General features: G+C 36.4%; 2 protein-coding genes and 1 long non-coding RNA gene across 6 annotated transcripts in view; 2 read left to right on the top strand and 1 right to left on the bottom strand.

The window, feature by feature from the left end:
- Positions 1 to 2,754, bottom strand: part of LOC148125526 (uncharacterized) — a 31,106-nt gene extending 28,352 nt beyond the window's left edge. Inside the window, exon 1 of one of the 2 annotated variants that reach the window (XR_015743756.1) lies at positions 1,664 to 2,754. This is a non-coding gene — a long non-coding RNA (uncharacterized LOC148125526). The remainder of the gene's footprint in view (positions 1 to 1,663) is intronic. The other variant, XR_015743757.1, reaches the window with a different exon arrangement.
- Positions 2,755 to 2,916: 162 nt separating this feature from the next.
- LOC113445100 (hyaluronidase-4-like) overlaps positions 2,917 to 25,515 on the top strand; it is a 63,348-nt gene continuing 40,749 nt past the window's right edge. The window contains exon 1 of the mRNA XM_087934101.1: positions 2,917 to 2,997. Coding sequence (XP_087790227.1) covers positions 2,974 to 2,997 — 24 coding nt within the window. The 5' untranslated portion in view covers positions 2,917 to 2,973. The remainder of the gene's footprint in view (positions 2,998 to 25,515) is intronic.
- LOC113445101 (hyaluronidase Ba Hy-1-like) overlaps positions 2,917 to 25,515 on the top strand; it is a 30,024-nt gene continuing 7,425 nt past the window's right edge. For 2 of the 3 annotated variants that reach the window (XM_026714106.2, XM_087934103.1), the window contains exons 1-2: positions 2,917 to 2,997; positions 23,869 to 24,819. In XM_026714106.2, coding sequence (XP_026569891.2) covers positions 2,974 to 2,997; positions 23,869 to 24,819 — 975 coding nt within the window. In that variant the 5' untranslated portion in view covers positions 2,917 to 2,973. Of the gene's footprint in view, positions 2,998 to 5,325; positions 5,387 to 23,868; positions 24,820 to 25,515 lie in introns of those variants that run through there. The other variant, XM_087934102.1, reaches the window with a different exon arrangement.

Raw genomic sequence — 25,515 nt, forward strand, 5'->3', positions numbered from 1 at the left:
CATGTCGGCAATGTTCCTTCTATTTTGGATGTTATTATTCAAGGAAGACATAAAAGGTTCATTCACAATACACTTGTACACAAATTGAAAATTGTGGTTAAGTGATTAAGGCACCAAGTTAGAAATTGAGAGATCAAAGCCATCTGGGTGACTTTGGGCCAGTCACTCTCTCTCAGCTCAGCTCAGCTCACAGAGTTATTGTGGGCAAAATAGCTAGCTCAGGAATTTTGGGAGTTGAAGTCCACAAGTCATAAAGGGGCCATAGTTGCCCACCTCTACGGTAACAGCATTTAGACTTATATATTGCTTCACAGTGCTTTAGAGCCCATTTGAAAAGTTTTACAGAGTTAACATATTGCCCCCAACAATCTGGGTCCTCATTTCACCAACCGTGGAAGAATGGCTAACTGAACCTTGAATTGGTGAAATTCAAACTTCTAACCACTGAGCCAACATGGCTCATGTATTAGGTATGTTTGCCTCTTTCAGTTATTAATAAAAATAATAAGGCAGGTTATTTTTTTAAAAAGAAAACAAATATCTTCTTGTTGAGTGTGCTTGAATTCTGCATTTTTATTGACTATTTCTATTGATGTTCAATCTATTGGGCCTGTTTAAAATGTGGGAACATTTATTGATATTGACCTAAAAAAAACCCTACATTTGTTTCTATGTGGTAGAACAATGGGAGCTGTATACGTGCATTGAGTATAAATGGGATTTTTTTTTAAATAGCATTTTTAAGTTAGTGTTAACTTCTCACAATTTCCTTAATATGGCCCTGCAATTTTCTTAGCAAGATTTTTGAAGTTGTTTGCCATTGCTTTCTTTTTCCAGGGTTAACAGAGAGGGGACTGGTCCAAGGACCCTCAGCTGGTTTCATGCCTAAGGAAAAATTAGAACTCCTGGTGCAGTGGTGGGATTCAATTTTTTTTTACTACTGGTTCTGTGGGCTTAGCTTGATGGGCATGGCAAGGGAAGGATACTGTAAAATCTCCAGTCAGAGGTGGTATTTGCCGGTTCTCTGAACTACTCAAAATTTCCGCGACCGGTTCTCCAGAACTGTTCAGAACCTGTTGAATACCATCTCTGTCCTAATCTCTCCATTTCTTAAATAGGTGTCTTGACCACTATACCCATTCATATTAACATTCATTAATTATTTATATTCAATTATTTCACACTAATTGAAAAGAGTTAAAGATTCCAATGGAGATTTTCCATTCTGTTCTGCAATTTATGGATGATGAAATAGATGAAGTTGTCTCCTCTTTTCAGACAATCATTTTTACTTATCCACTTCAATCAATCAATCACTTGAGTTCTTCTGATTGTCAGAAATACAGATCATTCTGCTGGCACCTTAACATTTATACAATTAAAAAATCAATAGACTCTAACAGGAATCTTACTAAGCAGCATTCCAGTCTCTGTGGAAAGGAAAACATTTCTGTTTGCTCTGGAAAATGTAATTGTACATGCAGCTTAAAATGAGTGATTTTAAAGTCTAGAAATATTTCACGAGAAGAGTTCTCCACTCCTCTACTCGTAGCAGAATATCTTATGCCACCAGACTTGAAATTTTAGACCTAGACAACCTAGAACTATGCCGCCTTCGATCTGATCTAAGTATAGCATATAAATATCTACTGCAATGTCCTACCTGTCAATGAATACTTCAGCTTCAACCACAACAATACAAGAGCACACAATAGATACAAACTCAAGGTAAACTGAACCAAACTTGATTGCAGGAAATACGACTTCAACAACAGAGTGGTCAATGTCTGGAATACACTACCTGACTCTGTAGTTTCTTCCCCAAACCCCCAAAACCTTAACCTTAGACTGTCTACTATTGACCTCACCCCTTTCCTAAGAGGTCTGTAGGGGGCATGCAGAAGCGTACCAACGTGCCTACTGTCCCTGTCCTATTGTTTCTTTTTTTTATTTGTATCCATTTCATGTATTAATAACCATGTTTATACTTGCTTGACAAATAAATAAATAAAAAATAAAAATATATAACAGCTGACAGCATGCTTCATTTCTAAGAACAAAGAGAAAACTATTTAAACAGTTACATAGCCATAGCACTTAGACTTTATACCACTTTATAGTGCTTTACAGCCCTCTCTAAGCTGGTTTACAGAGTTGCCCCCAACAATCTGGATCCTCATTTTACCCACCTCAGAAGGAGGGAAGGTTGAGTCAACCTTGAGCCTGGTGGGATTTGATCCACCAAATTGCAGGCAACTGACTGTCAGCAGAAGTAGTTTGCAGAACTGCACTCTAACCACTGTGCCACCAAGGCTCTCAATATTCCGTTCTCCTTGTAAATTCAACATATAAACATAAAACAAGGGCTGAATGTTCAGAATTTCATTCTGGGGGTTGCATCACATACTACATCTCAAAGGAATAGTATTATCAGGAAGAAGGATCATTGTATCCATTTTATGTTGGTTTCAGGTTAATTTGGCTGCAGATCAAAATAGAAAATTATAATAAAATAGAGCTGGAAAAATTCTTGGAGGTCTTCTAGTCCAGTTCCCTGCCCAAGCAGGAGAATGCAGAGGTGGTATTCAGCAGGTTCTGACCAGTTCCGGAGAACCAGTAGAGGAAATTTTGAGTAGTTCGGAGAACCGGCCAATCCCACTTCTGACTGGCCCCACCCCCATCTATTCTCTGCCTCCCGAGTCCCAGCTGACGGATGGGTCGTCTTTTGTTGCCGGAGCTGAAAAACAAACCTGTGTGGAGTGGGGAGGGAATGGAGATATTGCAGTAACCTTCCCCTGGAGTGGGGTGGGAATGAAAATTTTACAGTAACCTTCCCTTGCCATGCCCACCAAGCCACGCCCACCAAGCCATGCCCACAGAACTGGCAATTAAAAGAATTGAATTCCACAACTGGGAGAACCTATAGTATTTTAGTTAGGTGGTTGTCGGGTCTCTTCTCCAAAACCTCCAGTGATGGAGCGCCCACGATTTCTGAAGGTAAGCTATTCCATTGGTCAATTGTCCTCACTGCTATTATCCTGTGAAATGTAACTTCATTCATGTCAAAGGTGGCTCATGAGGTATTTGTGAAGTCTTGTTACATTACCTCCTCTGCCCAGGTATTCTCTTGTCATGAATACCCTTGTTTTTGCAGATTTTATTCCGAGCACTGAAAGCATTAACAACAACCTCAGTAGCAACATATATTAACCTCAAGTGGATGGATTTCTCAAATAGTTTCAGGGAAAAATAAGAAGGCAGCCCTAAGCAAAGAACGGGTTTAGGACACTTATCTGATTCAAAATGCCATTCTCCTTGTAAATTCAACATATAAACCTATACATAAAACAAGGTCTCCATGTTTAGAATTTCATTCTGGGGGTTGCATCACATACTACTGAGAAGTGGATCGGAAGGAAATGATGGACAAGACCAGATTGAATGTTACGGGAAGGACATCTTTTCTTTTTTCCCTCCGGCATCTTATTTTCTCTACTTTCCACTTCTCTTCCTACTCTATCCCAGGGTCTGCACTTCCAATTACTGGGGAAAAAAACATTGAAGCTTCAGTCTCACCCCTTTGTCTAGCATATTACTTAATAATACTTACTAGGCACTTTTGTTTTGTTTAATTTTTACCAGGATGGAGTGTCGTTTTGCAAAGTAGGTAAAACTTTATAGGCAATGTCATGGGTTTTGCTTTGTGAATTTATTTATTTTATTAATTGTTTTATTTTATATTTTACAATAATTCTATTTCACTGTAACCGTGTGTTGACTTGGTACATGTATCTTGTGCTTAGAATTATAATAAATACTTTTCTTACCAATATAATAATAATCACATTTTCTTGTAATTATTATTTAATATAGCTATTATTTTTTAACACTTATCTTATTGCTGTATATATTCATCTGGTCCATTTTAATTTGTTTTATTTTCCAACCATAATCAAATAAAAAATAATAAATAAATTGATAAAATAAATCGCATACTGTATAAGATTCCATTTCTTCTTTTTCTTTGATTACCAATGTTAACCTATTTATTTCTGCACATTCAAATATTTTCTCAATTACTTTTCCCTCTGTCGCTATCTTATCACTTTTCCAATTCTGAACAAATACAATTCTGGCTGCTGTTAATACATGTATAATTAAATATGTTTTTTTCTTTACTGTAACCTTTACTGTACCATTCCTAATAAAAATATTTCAGGTTTCAAATCTAATCTAGGTGTATGTATTTTTGTCTAGTATCTTTTAGCTTCTATACAAGACCACTACATAATATGTTCCAGGTGTCTGGTGGTACTTCCAGCATTTAGCTGATTTATCTCTGAACATCTTAGCTAATTTTGCTGGTGCAAAGTGCCATCTATAAAACATCTTGCACAAGTTTTCTTTGTATGCTGTCGATATTGTTAATTTATAATTCCTATCCCATAGCTTCTGCCATTTGTCTAATTCTATGGCATATCCATTTTTTTTTGCCTATACTATCGTTGTTTCTTTAACTTATTCTTCTTCTAGTTTAACACCTAGTAAACAGCACTGTAATCTTTTAATCAACTTATCTTCTGTTCCTATTAATATTTTATCCAATTCTGTCAACTCCTTATGAATCCTTTCAGTTTTAATACCTTTTTCATATCTTGATTGTATTTGCATATATGAATACCAATGTATTTCCAACCCTTGTTCATTCAATTCTTGTTTAGTTTTGAACTCACCCTTTTCATTTAAGATATCTTTATATTCAGCAATAGCTCTCATTTTACAAACATTTGGGTGCATAAGTGCTTCCATTGTTGATAGCCAGACTGGAATCTTCATGTAATGTTGTTATCTACTTTTTTCCTATGCTAATAACAATGCATTCCTGACCATATGTCTTTGAAAATACCCATGTATTTTACTTCTTCCGTATCATAGAAATGCACGCCAGCCCAGTTGCAAATCATGTCCCATGTGAATTTATTTATTGAATTGCCCCTAACTTACAGAAAAACAATATTGCCATTATGGATTGAAGTATATGCCAAACTTAAAAGAAAGCAGTTCGATGATTTAAAAACCAAATTCCTTCAAATTCTGTCTTTATATAAAGAGTGGGAGGAAAGAGAAAAATAGAATGACGGACAGCAAGGTGGATGGATTCAGTTACAGTTACAATGAATGCACCATTGGAGACTTGAAAGAATATACTAGGGATAGAATCGAATCGAATAGAATAGAATAGAATAGAATATTGCTAGGAAGGGACCTTGGAGGTCTTCTAGTCCAGCCCCTGTTCACGCAGGAGAACCTATGCTATTTCAGATAAAGTGGCTATTTAGTTTCTTCTTAAAAACCTCCACTGATGGAGTGCCCACGATTTCTGAAGGCAAGCTATTCCGCTGGTTAATTGTTCTCACTGTTAGGAAGAATAATTTTTGTTATTGATATTGAAGAACTTTTTTGTTATTGATTATTGAAGAACTTTTTAAAAATGATCTTTGATTTTTGTCACAAGTCTTCGTTCATTCTGAGCCTTTGCTTTCCTGACTTCATTTTTGCATGTTCTGGCTATCTGCTGATAATCAGTTATGTGTTTGTACCTAAGAACCCATGAAGCTTATTTGAATGTCACATCAAAAATCATTATGGAAAGTAAACTAACTTTAAAACATGTTGTAAATTAGTGCTTACACACTGTACAAGGCCAATTATATCCTGCTCACAGCTATCACCAACCCAGATTTGATCTTAAACAGCAATGAAAAAAAATGACACAAGAAGTCTAAACAAAGCTGTTACAGCTCTTGGTTTGTTTTTTTTTGACAGAGTATGCAAAATAAAATCTTATTTTACAGTTTTTGACTTGGAACCATGAATAAAAATTTGAACATGCTTATTCTCCCCTCTTAAATATAAGGTTTTTGATACTAAAATTTGCATGCTTTTCATAATCCACACACACATACAGGAAATTGAATGTAATTTGGAATGTGATTTCCTTGGTAAACATTTTACTTGGATGGCCTAGAGTTCTGTAGAGCAGAGCAAACTTTACAAAAGATACAATTCTTATACTATAATACTTGTGGTAAAATAGGAAGAACCTGTCCATGTTTACATTTTGATCTAAATAAATATATCAAAATAAAAGCCAAAGCTTCATGGCTGAAAGTTTCCTTCTTATAAAAAGGATGTGATCTTTTTTTTTTTAAATGTCTATATTTTAGAAGGCTGAATTAAGTCCAAGTCCTATTTCTTTCCGCTAGATTTATATGTAAACAGATGTTAATTAATTAATGAATCTCTATTAAAAGAATGAAATAGTACTTCAATATTTGATGGTCTGGATTGGCTTTTCTTGTTAAAGAACTTTCTGTTAAACTTTCCTACAGTGTTTATTACTCCAAGCGAGGACTTTTAAAACAAACAAAGAAGCAAACCATTACCTTCTTGTTCTTTTTCAGAGCTTGCTTTACTAGAAGCTTGCTAGAAAGTTCAGAATATGGATTTATAATATAAAAAGACAAACAGGATGTCCAGGAATGGGATAATTTTGGAATGTTCAAAAACTTTAATAATATCCAGTTCCTCCAGTTTGTAAGCAGTCATAATCTAACATGCTCAGGATAAACATGTTAGGATGTTTTATTGTTATATAATTTTCCACTTTCAGTGACAGACAGGAAATTTAAATACATTAACAGATAGCTCTTATTTGTTTTTTTAAATGTATTTCTTAAATTGGAGTTAGGAGAAGACTGCTCCCATAGTAGCAAATGCTCTTTTAATAACATGTAATTACTTATGTCATACTTTGTTGCATCTATCCCTGAGGGCTTGAAAGACTGAACACGTGCTAGGAAGGAAGAATGGAAATAAAGAAATGTTGAATGATCTATGTCCTTAAGTCTCATTCTCACTTACTGGCAAGTATGCTGGCAGAGTCACTGTCTTTTCTGGGCTGAACATATTGGTGGTGGAGGAGGAGGAGGAAGAGGAGAAGGAGTAAATCTCTCCCCCTCTCTCTCTCCCTCCCTCCCTCCTCCCTCCCCCGTTTGTAACCAACAAAGTAGATATATTACAGTGCAAATGAGCATAATGGTAACAATATAAATTTGTACAATTACTATTAAAGGAAAATCTAGTAGTCTTTCAGCACCACCTTCTGGAATATCATGAAAATGTAAAAACTGTAAAACAATACTTCTCTCAAACTAATAGAGGCATTTAGGATATTTGAATCTCACCATTTAGCCACTGGTTAGCTGCTTATCTCCTATGCATAATTTAAGATCTAAGAACAAGGACAACAAGGATCATCCTAACTGGAATAGAGCAACTTTTGATTGATTTAAAATTTGATGTAATTTGAAAGATGAAATTCCCATTCCCTGTGATCAAGTAAGGATTTTACCTGTGTACTATGCATAAAAGGACAGAGTTTCATATGAATGTAGTAGTGCTTCTTAATTGTTGTGCCACGATTTCTTCTTACTACTGATCAATGGATCAGTGAAATAGACTCAAGCTTCTTTGGGCTTAGAGACTTACAGTTGAAAAGTCCCTTTAACCAAGTTTTGTAATAGAACATCACTACAGACTTTCAATTGTACTATGACACCATTAATTACCATAATTAATTATTTACCATTAATTAATCTCTTAATATCAGTCATAAAAGCTGTAGAAGGGGATTGGACACAGACTTCAGCTGTGGCTGATAATTTAATTGTAATATCTTATTAAAGCACATACCTTGGTGCCCTGATAACTTTGAGTAACATTTCTGTGATTTGAACAGGAGATATTTCTCCCAGTTTTGAAAGACTTTTTCCACAACAAATATTAACAACTAAGTTTTCAAAGTGCTATAAAATTTTGTCATAACTTTTGAGCACCCGTACAGTAGTGTTTGAAAATTTAAAGTTGAAAAATTTGACCTGCCCTACAATATGCACTGATTTCAAAAGTTCTCTAAAAGCTTTCTTCGTCTTGGTATCATGAACAGATTGCACAAGATGCTGTAGAAGCAGTGATCATTCTTAAAATGTAATAAATGTGCTAAATTATCTGCATGTCCCATAGAAGTGAATGGGAAGTACTTTAACAGCCGTGATGGCGCAGAGGTTAGAATGCAGTACTGCAGGCTACTTCTGCTGACAGCTGGCTGCCTGCAATTTGGCAGTTCAAATCTTACCAGGCTCAAGGTTGACTCAGCCTTCCATCCTTCTGAGGGCAATAAAATGAGGAATCCAGATTGTTGGGGCAATATGCTGACTCTGTAAACAGCTTAGAGAGGGTTGTAGAACACCGTGAAGCGGTATGTAAGTCTGCATGATATTGCTATCTTTTTTCCATTCTCTCAAATTTATTTCAGGGTGGTGTGATCAAAACATGCTCCCAAAGCATTTTAAACCATTAAAAGGAAATGGCTTTTATTTTTGACTCAAAATGGATATGTAGTAGGGCACCCTACATGTAGGTCCTTGCTGGGCTATTAGTGCTATTTCACCCGACTGTGAAAAGGAATTATTATTATTTTTTTTGCAGAGGAAAAAAGCAAATATCAAAGTACACAATAATAGCTTATTACTACTACTGCTACAATTACTACTACTGTTTGGTAAAGGCAGTTTCAATTGTGCAGGAAAAGCTGGAAGCAAGAACTTCAGATAACACGTGATTTCTCTAATTTGGTAGAAGGTTCAGTTCCAGGCAATTCAATTTTAGCACTATTATTATTTATTAGAATTATGTGCCAACCAACTCCCAGTGGCTATTTATCAATTGTTTAAAGATGAAAAACAAGGCATTAAAAAAGAAGGGGAAAAAAAGAAAAAGAAAGGTAGAAATGGGAAGATAACAAACCAAGTAGAGACAAAAGAAAATCTAGGATAAAAGGAAGCTTCAAACATCTCCACCGAAGCCTTGGGTCTTCCAGCCCCTTTAAAACACCAGCAGAGTGGTGGGTAGTGGCTGTTCAGATCTCAGTGGGAATTTCATTCCATGCAAATTACTAGGTTGATTTTTCATGAAAATCAAGGGTATCTATAGACCAAGACTCTTCAAACCTGACAGCTTTAAGACTTGTGGACTTCAACTCCCAGAATTCCTGAGCTAACATGACCGGAGGAGGAATTCTGGGAGTTGAAGTCCACAAGTCTTAAATCTGTCAAGTTTGAAGACCCCTGCTATAGACATTCTATGCTCTTGTGTAAAATTCAGTCCCGGTCAGTTTCAAGAGCACGGGGCATTTTACAGGTGGATAGACAAAGTAAAAGAAGTTCCTTCTCATACTGTAAGAAGGAAAACCGACAAAACATGCTAACGCTGTAGATTGGGACTATGCAACCTTGGCAACTTTCAGACCTGGCTGGGGAATTCCGGAAGTTGTAGTGCACAAATCTTAAAGTTGTCAAGTTTGGACACCCATGCTGTAGGGGTATGCTTTGGTAAATACATACAAAATATCAGTAAAATAAGTGGAATAGCTTAGAAACTGAATAACTTAAAATGTTTTAAAAAGAATATTATTATTGTTAATATTATTTGCAGACACGACTTCTCTTTCTGTGAGATCCTACCCAGCAAATGTGCATGGGTTTCACTAGGCGTTATGCAAAACTGTTGGTTCAGGGAGGGTTCACAGTTAATCCAGAGTTAGTGCAGACCCTAATATAACTTGACATAGATTCACAGATTGTGAAGAATCAAGAACTAATAGAGTGCCAAATGGAATGGAAGAGCATTCCCTTTCTGTCCAATATGCATGATACAAATTGTATGTAAACAAATAAAGAAGATACTAGATTGTGGCAGCATAGATTGTAATGATATTTGCTTTTCAATGTGATTATGATAACTTAGTCATTATGTATTAGGTTAGATGGCATTACGAAGGCAAATACTTCCATATTCTTTGACGTGTTTTTTGCTTTGCTCTGCTGTGTGTTCTACCGTTCCCGGATAGTTTGTTTGCTTTACTAGGTTTGCATTATGTGACTCCAATTGTGTCAGACCTCCCAAAGCCACAATAAAATCAAACCAAAAGTGTCACAATATATAATAATATATTGAAATAAACGTAGTAATCAAAAACTTTCAGTGCACCAAGGAGCAATCATAACACCATCCATACACATCAGAAAACATCAGACACCTCAAGCTGCAGAGGTCCACAGAGGTGTCATGGAGTTTCCAAAAAAAAACAACAGGGTTGGAGCACTTTGATATCCGGAAGAATATTTTTCCAGAGAAAGGGCAAGACTGGGAAGATCTTACAGCAGGATCCCTGCAAGAGACAATCCACAAAAGTCAGGATTCAGAGGGGCTTTCTCTTCCATATCCCAACAGATAAGCAGACTTTATTTCATTCAAAAATGTTTTCTAGTTGTAGAATTGAAAAAAATCTATACTTTGCTGTACCTTTTAGTTTCTTTCCTACATTTGCATTTTTTTTCTATTACCAGTATGCATATGGATAGTAAATAAAATACTGTTGATCATCTCTATGCATTTCAACATTAGCCTAAGCTTGCATCAATGCTTTCCCACAACATTTTACATTTGTGCGTATGAGGTTTTTTTAATCACTAAAATACTAGACACTAATAGTTTTTAAACAAAAATCTGCTAGCAGACATTGGGGACATATTGATATAGGCATCTCACACATGGACTGCAGTGATATAGGTGAGCTCTAGATGGCAGTAAAAATCCAGAGTTTCTTGTATATTTCTGTAGATCCTGCAGAAGCCTAGGGTTTTTTTTTTTTTTGTAACCCAAGTAAGGTATATCTAAAATAAATAATATTAATTAATTTCATAATCATTTTTATAGTGGAAACGTGTTTGTGAATAGCACGAATTGGGGAACATAAAAGGTATGGCAAATTGCACATAGACAATCTTTGCACACTCAGTTCAAGAATAATAATATAATAATTCCAATATTTTACTATGCTTAGAAACAAGGCTTAGTTAATCAAGAATATGCACTCTTAGAAGAAATTCCAGAAATGACACTACAAATGAAGGATACTCAGCATTCCAGTATAATGCAAGTAAGATTTGTAGCTACATTACTGGAGGCAGAGAAGGGGTAAGCGAGCAGGAATTTTGAATAGACTAAGGAAAAGTGGAATAAAAACTCCTCTTCCTTCACTCTTTCTGACTAATTTATGTTCATTCGCTAATAAGATGGATTAAATACTTCTCTTAAATAGATGCAATACTGATTTTTACAACTCAGCAGCTCTCTGCTTCACTGAAACCTAGTTAAATTGATGATAGTAGCCTGCATATCCCAGGATTTCAGATACAAAGAGCAGACAGAATTGCAGAAATATCTCATTAAAAAGAAGGGAGGAGGCTTATGTTTATAAATTAATAGCTGCTGGTCCCAAGATATAACTATACTAAAGAAATTATGTGATGTGGACTTTGTTGTTGTTGTTAGTTGTGAGGTCATGTCAGACCTATCACGACCCCATGGACAATGTTCCTCCAGACCTTCCTGTTCTCTACCATCCTGCGGAATCCATTTAAGCCCACACTGACTCCATCCAGCCACCTCTTTCTCTGCCGTCCCCTTCTTCTTCTTCTGCCCTCAATCATTCCAAGCATTAGGCTCTTCTCCAGGGAGTCCTTCCTTCTCATCAGGTGGCCAAAGTATTTGAGTTTCATCTTCAGGGTCTGGCCTTCTAAAGAGCAGTCAGGGTTGATCTCCTCTAGGACTGATTGGTTTGATCACCTTGCAGTCCAAGGGACTCGCAGGAGTCTTCTTCTCCAGCACCAGAGTTCAAAGGTCTCAATTCTTTAGCACTCAGTCTTCCTTATGGTCCAACTTTCACAGCCATACATTTTAACTGGGTATGTGGACTTAGAGACATTAATTATCAATTGTAAACTATTCTATTCTTTATGAGAGTTCTCCTCATTTCTCCTAATTGCTATGTATGTTTTTCCACAAGCTTGTGTAAACAATACATTATGAACTCTAGCTGGCCATATTATGTGAGCTGAAGTTAAATACCCAGATTCACTTCCAATTATTTTAGGAGATTTTAATAAAGCAAACCTAAGGAAAGAGCTACCAAAATATTTTCAGCATGTCAATTCTCTCACTAGAGGCAAGAATACTTTAGACCAGCGGCTGCTAACTGGTGGGCCACACCCCACTGGTGGTCCACAAGAAAATTTTGGTGGTCCACAGAGAAATGTCACGCCCAGAGCACCCCACCCAAAGCAATTAATCCAGTGCACTGAAACACAAGGCTGCGCCACCCACATGGCCCATGGGAACCCTCCCCACCCATTTACTCCTTACCCAGCAAACTTGCCTGCTAAATTGATATTTTTCCTTTTTCTGACCATCAGCTGTTCTGTTGTGCCAGGAGATTTAGATTAGCTAGGAAGCAGGAAATGGTTGGATTTCTTGTTTTCTAGCTAGTCTTTAGATCTTCGACTCTGCTTTTAAGCACAGCCACACCTCCCTTAGGACTGAAGGTTCTATTATTCAGTGCAGACTCACGGCAAGAAAATTTTATGTGACAGGCTGAGCTATCTGATGGCAAATAGATAGATCACTGAATGAATCTGTGATTCTGTAAGCAACTCAATCTGCCTGCCTGCTTTGTCTGATTTTGGGTAAAAATTGTTCTTTTTTATAAAAAAAAATCAATATTTATATAAATATTTATAATATTTACATACAAGCCATGCCCAGCCAGTCACATGACCACCAAGCCACACCCACAAATTAGGCCACACCCACATACCCAGTTAGTGGTCCCTGGGATTTAAAATTATGATTTTGGTGGTCCCTGAGGTCCAAAAGTTTGGCGACCCCTGCTCTAGACCAATGCTACACAACATTAAAAGATGCTTCTTGGTCTTTACCATGAGCAGTTGTGGAACACTCTGATTAGTGTATGATTCACCTTGTACCTGCTTATAGTCAAAGACTTAAAACCATAAAACCAACAATTAAATCAGTGAGTCTTGGACTGAGAAGGCAAAGCTAACTCTACAGGCTTACTTTGACTGCGCTGATTGAAATGTTTTCAAAGGTACCACTGCAGACTTGAATGAACTCACAGATACTGTAACATCTTATGCCAGTTTTTGTGAAGACCTAGGTGTGCTGACCAGAAGCCTGGGGATATACAGTAACAACAAACCTTAGTTTACAGCTAAACTTAACTGTTGCAATGACGAGGCAGTCGAGGTGTTTGATCATGATCACATGAATCATGATGACTCCAATAGAGTCTAGTCTTGTATTTATACACATTTTTAGTAATCCTCTAACATTGGTTAACTTTGGTTGTTGCTCAACCTTTGTTACTGTCTAGCATAGTAATTAACACAATTAATTATCTCTAGTTAAACTCTAACACATGTTTACTTCCACTCTCTAATCCTTCTTTGCTTTAGTGATTTTGTTTGCCTGAGTTGTAATTACTTGTAAACATTCTTAATCTGAGGTTTGCCATCCAAGATAAGAGTGTTCCTGCAATTACAACTCTACACTTAACCAGCTACGTCATGCTTAAGTGGAAGCCTACAGAAAAGGCAACAGAATGCTGTACTATCAGGCCAGAAACATATTAACAAGAGAGATCAGAGCAGCAAAAAGAAGCTACTCTGAAAAGTTAAGAAATTAGTTCTCAACAAATGATCCAGCAAATATGTGGAAAACTCTTAAAAACATCACTGGCTACAGCAAACCTCCTTCCCAGGCAGAAGGAAATCAACAACTAACAGATGACCTGAATCTGTTTTACTGTAGGTTTGAACGGAAACTATAGCCACCTATCTCCACAACCCCCATCTCAAACACGAACAAGAGCCAAGCCTCCTACAACTGACTCCAACCCATTGGGTTCACCACCTCTGGTGATCACAGAAAAAGAAGTGCAAGATTTATTTCACAGATAAAAGCCAGGAAAAGCACCAGGGCCAGACAAGATAACTCCTTCTAGCTTAAAAGTCTGTGCTGACCTGTTGGTCCCCATCTTCACCCTACTCTTCAATAAATCACTAGAGATGTGCTATGTTCCTTCTTGCTTGAAATGCTCTATCATCCCAGTGCTGAAGAAACCCTCCATCAAGGAACTGAATGACTTCAGACTGGTTGCTCTAACATCTGTGGTTATGAAAACCTTGGAAAGGCTAGTGCTGGCCAACCTGAAAACCATCACAGATCTGCTGTTAGAACCCTTTCAATTTGCCTACCGAGCAAATAGCTCAGCTGATGATACTATTAATATGGCTCAGCAACATCTTGAATCTCCAAAGACCTATGTAAGGGTCCTCTTTGTAGATTTCAGCTTGGCATTCAATAACATCATTCCAGATATTGTAACTAAATTAAATCAGTTAGCTATGCCTGACCACACTTGTAAGTGGACCATAAGCTTCCTAACAGACAGGAAGCAGTAGGTGAAACTAGGCAAAATCACACCAGATTACCTGTACAATTAGCACAGGGCCACCTCAGGAGTGTGTGCTCTTTTCTTTTCTCTCTCTATACCAATGGCTGCATCTCAAAAGATCCCTCTGTTAAAGTACTGAAGTTTGCAGATGATGTAACAGTGATTGGTCTCATTCGAGACAATGATGAATCTGCATATAGATGGGAGGTTGAACAACTAGCCTTGTAGTATGACTGTAACAATCTTGAACTGTAGAAATGATGGTAGACTTTAGGAGAAGCCCTCCTATACTACCACCTCTTACAATATTAGACAACATAGTGTCAACGGTAGAGACCCTCACGTTTCTAGGTTCTATAATATCTCAAGACTTAAAATGGACACCTAACACTAAGTGTTGTATTTTATGAGTCACGATGAATGTATTTATGATAACTATTATCATTTATCACTTATATCTTTTATGTACACTGAGAGTGTATGCACCATAAACAAAATTCCTTGTGTGTCCAATCACACATGGCCAATAAAGAATTATATTCTATTTCTTCTTCGTATATTTTCAATAGTGTGTGTGTGTATTGCTATTAGATATCTTGCCTTCAGAAAGTTGATCTTATTTTATGTCCTAGAAAATTGTTATAAAATTGTTATACAAAAGCCCTTGTTTTGTTTTGTGAATAAGTGAATGAATGATTTGAACTCATTGACCCAGATTTCTCCTCTCATATGCTCAAGTGGAAAACCTAGTAAATTCATTTCAAGAATATTTCTGAAATACAGTTCTGTTTTCTTCATTTTCCCTGACTTGGGAAAGCTTACATCTGCACCTATGCATATCAAATTCATGTGTACTTTGACCTTATTGGCTTCTTTTGAGGTTCAGAGTTTCTTTGTTTGTCAAACGATGTGCTCAGAAGGGTCTTAAAATTTGGCAATTGTGCATGAAGCTTCACCACTGTATCCCCATGCTAATACTAAGGTTTGGGGAACATTGAATCAAAGCATTCTCAATTATCCTCTGTAACCTGAAAATTGCTGTGGCATGCAAATAGAAACAATTGTCATGCCATTCTTGTTTGAGTCTCACTATGCAACGTACCACTAAGACACTTATGGGAATATTAACCTATTACTGGTGCTGGGATTTAGGTATATGCTTAAACTCATAAAAACCTCTGGATGGTATTGATTTGAATTGCAAAGACCCACTGTACACAATGGTAGTCTGGGTTCACGCTGGAGCTTTAATCATGTACATTGAGAGTTAAAAAAAAAGATGAAGAGATCCACTACAATTACATGACACATACTGATATGTACTACAAAATAATGTATTATCTTTCCTATTTCTACACCTTTTCACAGAAACTCAAATGTTCCTGGTAGGTCTTCATTGCTCTCTTGGTTGAGATACCATCTAAACTAGAAGGTATAACGGGGAAAATCATAGGCATTCTTGTGGATTATCAATAATAGCAAATACTGTGGATGTTTCAAGTAAATTGTTAGGAATTAGCTTACATTATAAATATATTGGGAAATGTGAATGGAAGTAAGTTTTTTTCCTCTTCTAATAAATGAGCATCACTTATTAAAGTGAATTTAGGGAAATTCATGCATCATCAAAATAATTCACATAACACATAGATGTGAAATTGACTGACATCAGATATGATAACTACCAATTTATATGACTTTAGAAGGGGGCTAAATGTATTTAGACAATAGAAGATCATTCCATTCAATGTATAATAACTTGTTAACTGCTTACCAATTTTTCAAATCATGGGCTAAATGACGATCTTAAATACCACTAAGAACTCATTTTTAGATTACCTACTAGCCCAAATTTGCAAGTTTCTTGAATGTTTGGTCACTTTGTAGTATCAGATGCTGATTTAGATGGCCAAATGTAACATTCTTTATGTGTTCTTAACAAAGCACCTATTTTTAACAGGCTTATTTTAAATATTCCAAAACCAATTAAAATATATACAATAAAGACTTTCAGCACTTTAAAAAACAATCTAGGCATAACAAATTAAGTGAGTTATTCCTCAGTTTTTCTTCATTTACTCTACTGATAAAATACACAGATTAATAAACTGATTGGTCATATTGATTTGTGGGTTATACAAATCAATTTTAAAAATTGAAAATCTCTTAGAAATACTTTTACTTATTTTAGCAGGCTTGGGCACAAACTTCAACTAATTAATTTCTGAAGCCCTCTTTTTGTGCTCAAGCTATAGAACCAAAATATTTCTGCATGATTTCTTTTTAGGTCACTCATGTAAGTAGGAAAATGCTGTGTCATCTTTGAAAGTTTAATTGAGCATGTCAATATGCTATTGACTGAGCACTTATTACCAATTTACTGATAATATATAATGGAATCATTAGGATTTGAAGAAGTGCAATAGATTTGCAAAGTTTTGTTTAAATAGAGCAAGAAAAATATAGCTGTTATGTACAATAATTATCTATTTATATTGCTCACATAACTTTAACCTGAACCCCAAATAGTATCACATTTAATTTTTTTTTGCCATGCCTGGAAGTTTTTGCACAAGAATTACAGACAGATAACAGATAATCAGAGTTGGAGGGGATCTTGTAAGTCATCTAGTCAAACCCCCTGCCCAAGTGGGAGACCCTACACCATTTCTGACAAATGGCAGTCCAATCTCTTCTTGAAAGTCTCAAGTGATGGCGCTCCCACAACTTCCGAGGGCAAGTTGTTCCATTGGTTGATTGTTCTTGCTGTCAGAAAGTTTCTCCTTATTTTCAGGTTAAATCTCTCCTTGTTCAATTTCCACCCATTATTCCTTGTCTGGCCTACAGGCACTTTAGAAAATAGCTGATCCCCTCCTCTCTGTGGCAGCCCCTCAAATATTGCAAGACCCCTATCATGTCTCCTCGGTCCTTCTCTTTACTAGACTAGCCAAGCCCAGTTCCTGCAACCGTTCATTGTATGTTTTAGCCTCCAGTCCCCTAATCATCCTGGTTGCTCTTCTCTGTACTTTTTCTAGAGTCTCAACATCTTTTTATAATATGGTGAACAAAACTGGATGTAGTACTCTAGGTGTGGTCTTACTAAGGCTTTATAGGGTGGTGTTAGTACTTCCCTTGATCTTGACTGTATCCCTCTGTTAATACAACTTAGGATTGCATTAGCTTTTTTGGTGGCTGCTGCACACTGCTGGCTCATATTTAGCTGGTTGTCCACTAGGACTCCAAAATCCCTCTCACAGTTACTGCTGTTGAGCCTGGTTTCACCCAGTCTATATGTGTACTTTTGGTTTTTCTTGCCTAAGTGTAGGAGTTTACTTTTCTCTACATTGAATTTCATTTTGTTAGATACGGCCCAGTGTTCTAGTCTGTCAAGATCCATCTGAAATGAGTAAATTGACATTAGCAATTAGAGAGCAAGAAGATAAAGAATATTACAAAATTTGGGATTTATTTTATCAATGGCTAGAGAAGAAAATAGGGAAATAAAACACAATATAAATATAATGATAAAGACAAGACAATGTAATGTTTTATAATTGATTGCAATGAAATGAATTATATTATGAATTGAGATATGTTAAAAATTGAGATTTGCTCAAAAAGGATGATGTAGTTTATAATCAGGCAAAATTCAAAAGGTAGAACCTTATACCTACTTAGGACATAGAATGTTGCACAATTCCTCCATTCCAATTCTTCCTGAATTACAAGTACAGAAATAATATACATTAGTACAATGGCAAAAATTACTTGGCATTATTAATTGGGCACGCCCATTCTTCTACATTACAACTGGTGATATGTTGCCCTTATTTCAGTCTTTGAAGGGAGCACAATCACCAGGAGATCTAGTTGTATTAACTGATCCTCAAAGAACATGCCTTCAAGAAATATTGAATAAGTTTAAGCATCGTTATGTGGACAGGATAACATCCTTAATAATAGGACTTTGCTTAGCTATTCTTCCCACTACACCCTTACTCATGGGATGTCTTTATTCTAATGCATCCCCGCAAGCGGTCAACATTCATGAATGGATTAATTTGTCAGTTACTCCGCCTAGAAACATTTATCCTTATCAATCAGCATTAGAGGATTTGATTATTAAAGGTCGTAAATGAGCCTTACATCTTACAGGACAGAATCTCATTAGCATAGCTTTCACTCATACAAAAGTTGAACATGAGCATTTGATGATGATTTCAGAATCATATCAGATAGCCTTTTCTCAATATGTGGGAAACTTGTTGTATTCTTTAGCCAAGGATCCTAGAATACTGGTTACTACTACTTTAAATCTGGCCTTTTCTTCTATTCTTGTGCGAAATCCTATTTCTAAAGCTCTTACAGTCTTTACTAATGGATCACCTACAAGGGGTATGGTTGTCTGGCAGATTCAACAACAATGGTATTCTAAATTTACTGCCACACAAACTTCAGCTCAATGTGCTGAGCTGGCTGCTGTGATTTTGGCTTTATGATTGTTCAATGACCAACCTATTAATTTGATCGTTAATACTCAATATGTGTATTTAGCTATGCAATCTCTTCCATTTTCTTATTGTGCTCTCTCTTTGGATAAGAATTTGTTATCCTTGTTTTTATCTTTAAAGAATTTGCTATCCTTGTTTTTATCTTTAAAGAATAGTTTGGAAACTCGCTTGTATTCTTTGTATATAGAACACATTCGAAGTCATACTCCCTTTACTAATGCCTTGACTGAAGGAAATCGGAAGGCAGATGAATCCTTAAAGGTTGTTGCATCTTTGTTTGCTGATCCTGTTGCTAGTCATTCTTATTTTCATCAAAATGCCAAATCGCTTGCAAAGCAATTTAAAATTTCATTATCTCAAGCCCGGGATATTGTCCGTGCTTGTCCAGCTTGTCAGCAACTGGCAGTTCCCTTTCCAATAGGCGTCAACCCATGAGGAACCCAAGCTAATCAAATTTGGCAAATGGATATAACTCAGTTTTCAACCTTTAAGCCATACTGTTATCTTCATACGTCTATTGACACTCATTATTTTACTCAACCTGTTCAAATAGGTACGCTCTCATCAACTTGACAGTGGTGTTCCTCTCTGGGGCCTACATGTAATTATGAAGTCATTATTGACACACAATTGTCTTCTGGTTCTACATTTGGTCATGCATTGGCAGGGGCTGTTACAGGAGTCCTTACTCTAGGCTCTTATCCTGGCCTAATTGCTCAAGAAAACAGACGATCTATTCTTAGTCTCACCTGCAGACTTGAAAAATCCATCAATGCTACTGCTGCTATTATTCGTGATTTGCAGCATGAAATAGAAGACTTAAATGAAGATGTCTTACAGCAGAGTTTTGCCATAGACTATCTTTTAGCCTACCAGGGAGGGTTCTGTAAGTTAGTTGGACACTGTGGATGTGCTGTGCATTTTCATTCTTTGAATAAAACTATTGAGGATGAACTTGCCAATTTACAATCATACATTCAAAATAATATCCATGCTCATTACTCACCTTTTGAGTGGCTAACCAATTGGTTCCTTGATTGGTCTTGGCTCAGACAGGTTTTTTTATGCTATAATTATTATTATTGTACTAATTGCAATCTGTTGTTTTATTCAATGTATTCCAAATTTATTTGCATTGTTTCATCCTGCTTCCCCCTCTCTTAATCCTCTACAATTGCGATACATTCATAAATCTTTGAATCCTCCATTTAAAATAAAAAACGAGGATATGTAGACTTGTAATTGCAGGAATGTTCCAATCTCGGAGGGCAAACCTCAGATAAAGAATGTTTCCAAGCAAATACAACTCAGGTAAACAAAGTCTCTAATCTAAAAGAGGATTAGAGAGAGGAAGTAAACATATGTTAGACTTTAACTAGAGATAATTAATTGTATGGATTACTGTGCAAAACAGTAATGAAAATTAAGCAGTAACCAAAGTTAACCAGCGATGGAGGATAACTAAAAATGCGTATAAATGCAAGACTAGACTCCAATAAATATCATCATGATTCAGTTGTTCATGATCAAACAACTCGATTGCTTCAACATTACAACACCTTGGAAAAAGTGGCTGAAGCATAATCTCTTGGTCTGGGCTACCTAGTGGGGTTGACATCTCCAGACACTAGGACATTGGCAGTGTGTTTGGTCAGCCTGTAATCACATCTATAGTCAAGTATCATCTGTACTAATAGTTGATCCTTCCAGTTGCCTCAGGTACATATTCGAATGAGAATGTTGAGCTTCACCCCACAAACAAGGCCTTGGACCTGATTGTCAAACCAACTGGAACTGGCCACAAAGAAAGGAGAATCTTTACAAAGCAGTTCCTTCCCTCCCCACATCCTTGGAGGCGGTCCAGAAGAACATGATGATAAATATCAAAAGATCCTGACAAATCAAAGAGAACCTGGACAATACTATCATTCCTATGTCATGATTGATGCTGTCTCCATGCTATGCTCTGATGTGAAACTTGAGTGTCAGGGTCTGAAAGGACATCAGATTGATGACCTAAATTAAGGGTGCTGAGAAGATAAATGGCGGCAGCGTGCTACTATTTTTCTAAGCTGCTTGTATTGCATGCCCTTTTGTGCCAATGTTCTTTCCCTATTGTTTTCATCACCGAGATTCTATCTATGTTTCATCAAAGTTCTCTAAAGATGAAGTTAAACTGAAGTGACTTCATACAAGATGTTTAAGAAAGTTTTGTCTTCTTCTCACACTGTGACTTACATAGTGTTATACATGAGAATATAAGTAACACGTAATGATAAATTGCAGAATTAATCTAATCTGATGTTTCAGCATATCTTTGTAAGTAAAATGGAGCACCAGCTTGGGCTGCTCATACTTCAAGGGGAATGTTTTGAGTGATAACAACAGAGTAATTTATTTTAATTAACGTATAGAATAAGATGCCAAAGTTCATGTTTAATTATGTTTCAATTAATTAAATATAGAATACACACTGTTAAAAATTTGAATGGGATGGGGAAAAACTACAGGGTCCATGTGAATGTTGACACAAGCAAACCATTAATAAGGATTTGATAATTAATACTTTTTTTTAGTTCTGTTATGTTATTTATAGGAAGCAGGAGAATTCACACATCTTGGGGTTAAAATGTACTGTATTCTGCAGTACTTTGTATGATTGGAGTATCCAAATGTGAGAAATAGATAAATATACTGAGTATACTCAGTATACTCAGTATACTCAGCCGAGAAATTGGTAAGAGAACAAAGATTATAGCAACCCTCCCTATTATATGAACCCTACTGAGCAGCTAATCTCATGCTCTTTAGAGCAGGGTCTTGTGTAAATCTCCAGCTCTTGACTTTATATGGCTTAATTTGATTCCTTGGCTCCAACTGACTTCATTCAGATGCTCAATATGGTCTGCTTAAATAAAACTCCTTACTGCAGATAGAATGAGACCACAAATAGTATTCTCTTTTAAACAAGAGCCCTATTTGTCCCCCACAAGGCAGTGTTTTAGGACCGACTCTTCATACTCTACATAAATGACCTCTGTGATCATATTAAGAGCAACTGCGTTCTCTTTGCTGATAATGTAAGGCTATTCAACATCACAGAAAATTCTACTACCCTCCAAAAAGACCTTGACTGTTATCAGAATGGTCAATCAAATGGCAACTTCAGATCTCAACAAGTAAATGCTCTGTCTTACATATTGGCAAAAAAATATATCAGAAAATAAAATACAAGCTGAATAGTCAAGACCTTGTTGAGGATCCAAACTCTGTCAAGGACCTTGGAGTACTCATCTCTAATGATCTAAGTGCTAGAGCCCACTGTAACTACATAGCCAAAAAGGCATTAAGAGTTGTAAACTTAATCCTATGTAGCTTTTTCTCTGGTAATATCACACTACTAACTAGAGTATACAAAACATTTGCTAGATCTATACTTGAATACAGCTCATCAGTCTGGAACTCACATCATATATCTGGTATTAACACAGTTGAGAAAGTCCAGAAATATTTCACAAGAAGAGTTCTCCGCTCCTCTACTCATTGCAGAATACCTTATGCCACCAGACTTGAAACGCTAGACCTAGAAAACCTAGAACTACACCGCTTCTGGTCTGATCTAAATATAGTATATAAAATCATACATTGCAATGTCCTACCTGTAAATGAATACTTCAGCGTCATCCATAACAATACAAGAGCACACAATAGATACAAACTCAAGGTTAACTGCACCAAACTTGATTGCAGGAAATACGACTTCAGCAACAGAGTGGTCAATGTTTGGAATACTCTACCTGACTCTGTGGTTTCTTCCACAAACCCCAAAAACTTTAACCTTAGACTGTCTACTATTGACCTCACCCCTTTCCTAAGAGGTCTCTAGGGGGCGTGCATAAGCGCACCAATCATGCCTACTATCCCTGTCCTATTGTTTCTTTTATTTTTATTTTTCTTATATGTATCCCTTTCATGTATTCATAACTATGTTTATATTTATACCTGTAAGCGATTGTTTATACCTGTAAGCGATGTTTATACTTATACTTGTAAGAGATTGACAAATCAAATAAATAAAAATTAAATTAAATTAAAAAAAACACTTTTTAAAAAATCCTCAAATAAATGCTTAAGTTTTCAAAACATTTTCAACATTGAATATTAATTAATTTAGCTTTTCAAAATAAATAAACAATCAGCTCTTTATTTTTAAGTGCAGTATTAGATCAGAGCTGTCAAATACATCACGTGACGCTGCCGTGACAATGTGAGTTTGACACCCCTGTATTAGATCATATAATTTTTTTCAACCACTCTAGTTTTGAAGAATATCTGACCCATAATTTGTAGTCATTCTAATGTCTCTTATAACATTGTGCCAGAAAAGCATTACCTGAGCCCGTCTGTGTATAGCTCACTAACGGCTTCAAGAGTGATTGTGTGGAATTTATTCATCAATCTTAATTGCCCTTTTCAATTGTAACTCTTGGTTAGAGGCAGAAAGAAAACCTTGATTTCCATAATGCTTGCTATTTTGTTTCAACTATTACATTGCCCAAATCACTATCCCAAGCCCCTTCAAGCCATAAGAAGGACTCATCGTTTTAGTTTATAAAATGGCATATAGATTTTTGACATTATCCTTTTTGCTTGTGCAAAATAATTTGATACTAAATTCTGAAGGATTACTTTATTTGAATTAATGCATTAATTTCATCTGTCTAACTAATTAGATTAACATTAGATTAAACACCCTTTAAGTATGATCATAAGTAATTGATTAATTCAACTTTGGTTACCTTTTAATAAATAGTATGAAAATCTAACTGCAACTATCTACTGAATATCGACTGCAACTATGAATTGCTATCTTTTATTATTATCACTGTACTTTTTCTGTTCTTCTTTTCCTCCCTCAAGGAACTAAAAATATCAGAAAAACTGCATATTATGTGTCATTTATGGATCAAATGCCTGGCAACTTGGATATTACTGAAGAGATGTAACAGTGTTCATGTTATGCAGACCAAAGCTCCAATGTATCCTAATGAACCTTTCCTTGTGTTCTGGAATGCACCTACTACCCAGTGTAAGCTGCGCTATAACGTGGATTTAGATCTCAAGACTTTTCACATTGTATCGAACGCCAAAGAGTCTTTAAGTGGGTCTGCTGTGACAATATTTTATCCTAACCAGTTGGGGGTCTATCCCCATATTGATGACCATGGGAATTTCCTCCATGGGATTATACCGCAAAATGAAAGCATCACCAAACATCTCAAGAAAACAAAATCAGATCTCAACTATATGATCCCACTGAAGACATTTCATGGACTTGGAGTCATTGACTGGGAAAACTGGAGACCCCAGTGGGATAGAAACTGGGGTAGTAAAAATGTTTACAGAACCAGATCTATTCAATTTGCTAAACAGTTGCACCCAGGATTGTCTGAAGCTGCAATCAAGAGATTAGCTAAGCAAGAATATGAAAAAGCTGGGAAGCGTTTCATGAGAGACACACTTTTACTAGCTAAAAATATGCGACCAGGTGGATATTGGGGCTACTATCTGTATCCAGATTGCTATAATTATAATTATAAGCAAAATCCTCAGCAATATACAGGCAAATGTCCAGAAATTGAAATTGCACGGAATGATCAACTACTTTGGCTATGGAGAGAAAGTACTGCCCTTTTTCCTTCTATATATCTTGAAATCATGTTGAAATCTAGTGCCAACGCTTTGAAATTTGTGCACCATCGCCTTAAGGAATCAATGCGCATTGCTTCCAAAGCTAGGAAAGATTATGCCTTGCCTGTTTTTGTATATGCCAGACCATTCTATGCATATACCTTTGAACCTTTAACAAAGGTAAGTTATTGGAGTATATGAATCTCAGAATCAAGATCTGTTGACTACACTATATGTTTGTTTGAACTCTAATGCTTCATGAGAAAATTTCTAGAGGATCTCACTCCATCTGGTTCATACCCATTAGCATGCTTTATTTTCTTCTCTTGAACATTAGCATAAGAGAAATCCAACATGTCAGATTCTCCATGTAATCAGGAATCTTGACTGGTTAGTCAAGATTGTTAAAGAAACCTAAGTAAACAGGGTAGGACTATTTTACATCATGATCAACATGGCCATGGGAAAGAAATAGTCAGCAGGTGAAATCCCACATCCCTCAGGTGTTCCTTGAGCTGCGTGTATGTATATGTTGATGATTGGAATAGCAATAGCACTTAGACTTATATACCCACTTTATAGTGCTTTACAGCCCTGTCTAAGCAGTTTACAGAGTCAGCCTATTGCCCCCAACAATCTGGGTCCTCATTTTACCCACCTCAGAAGGAGGGAAGGCTGAGTCAACCTTGAACCTGGTGGGGTTTGATCTGCCAAATTGCAGGCAGCTGACTGACAGCAGAAGTAGTTTGCGGTACTGCACTCTAACCACTACACCACCGAGGCTCACATAGGAATGTTATTCCATCATGCAAATCTGAGTATGCATAATGTTCAACCCTATTTTCATAGTCTAATGTGCTATCTTAGGCTTGAATT

Source organism: Pseudonaja textilis, chromosome 5, assembly GCF_049901715.1.
Source record: "Pseudonaja textilis isolate UNSWEBS1 chromosome 5, rPseTex1.2, whole genome shotgun sequence".
In the NCBI taxonomy this organism is placed as follows: Eukaryota; Metazoa; Chordata; class Lepidosauria; order Squamata; family Elapidae; genus Pseudonaja; species Pseudonaja textilis.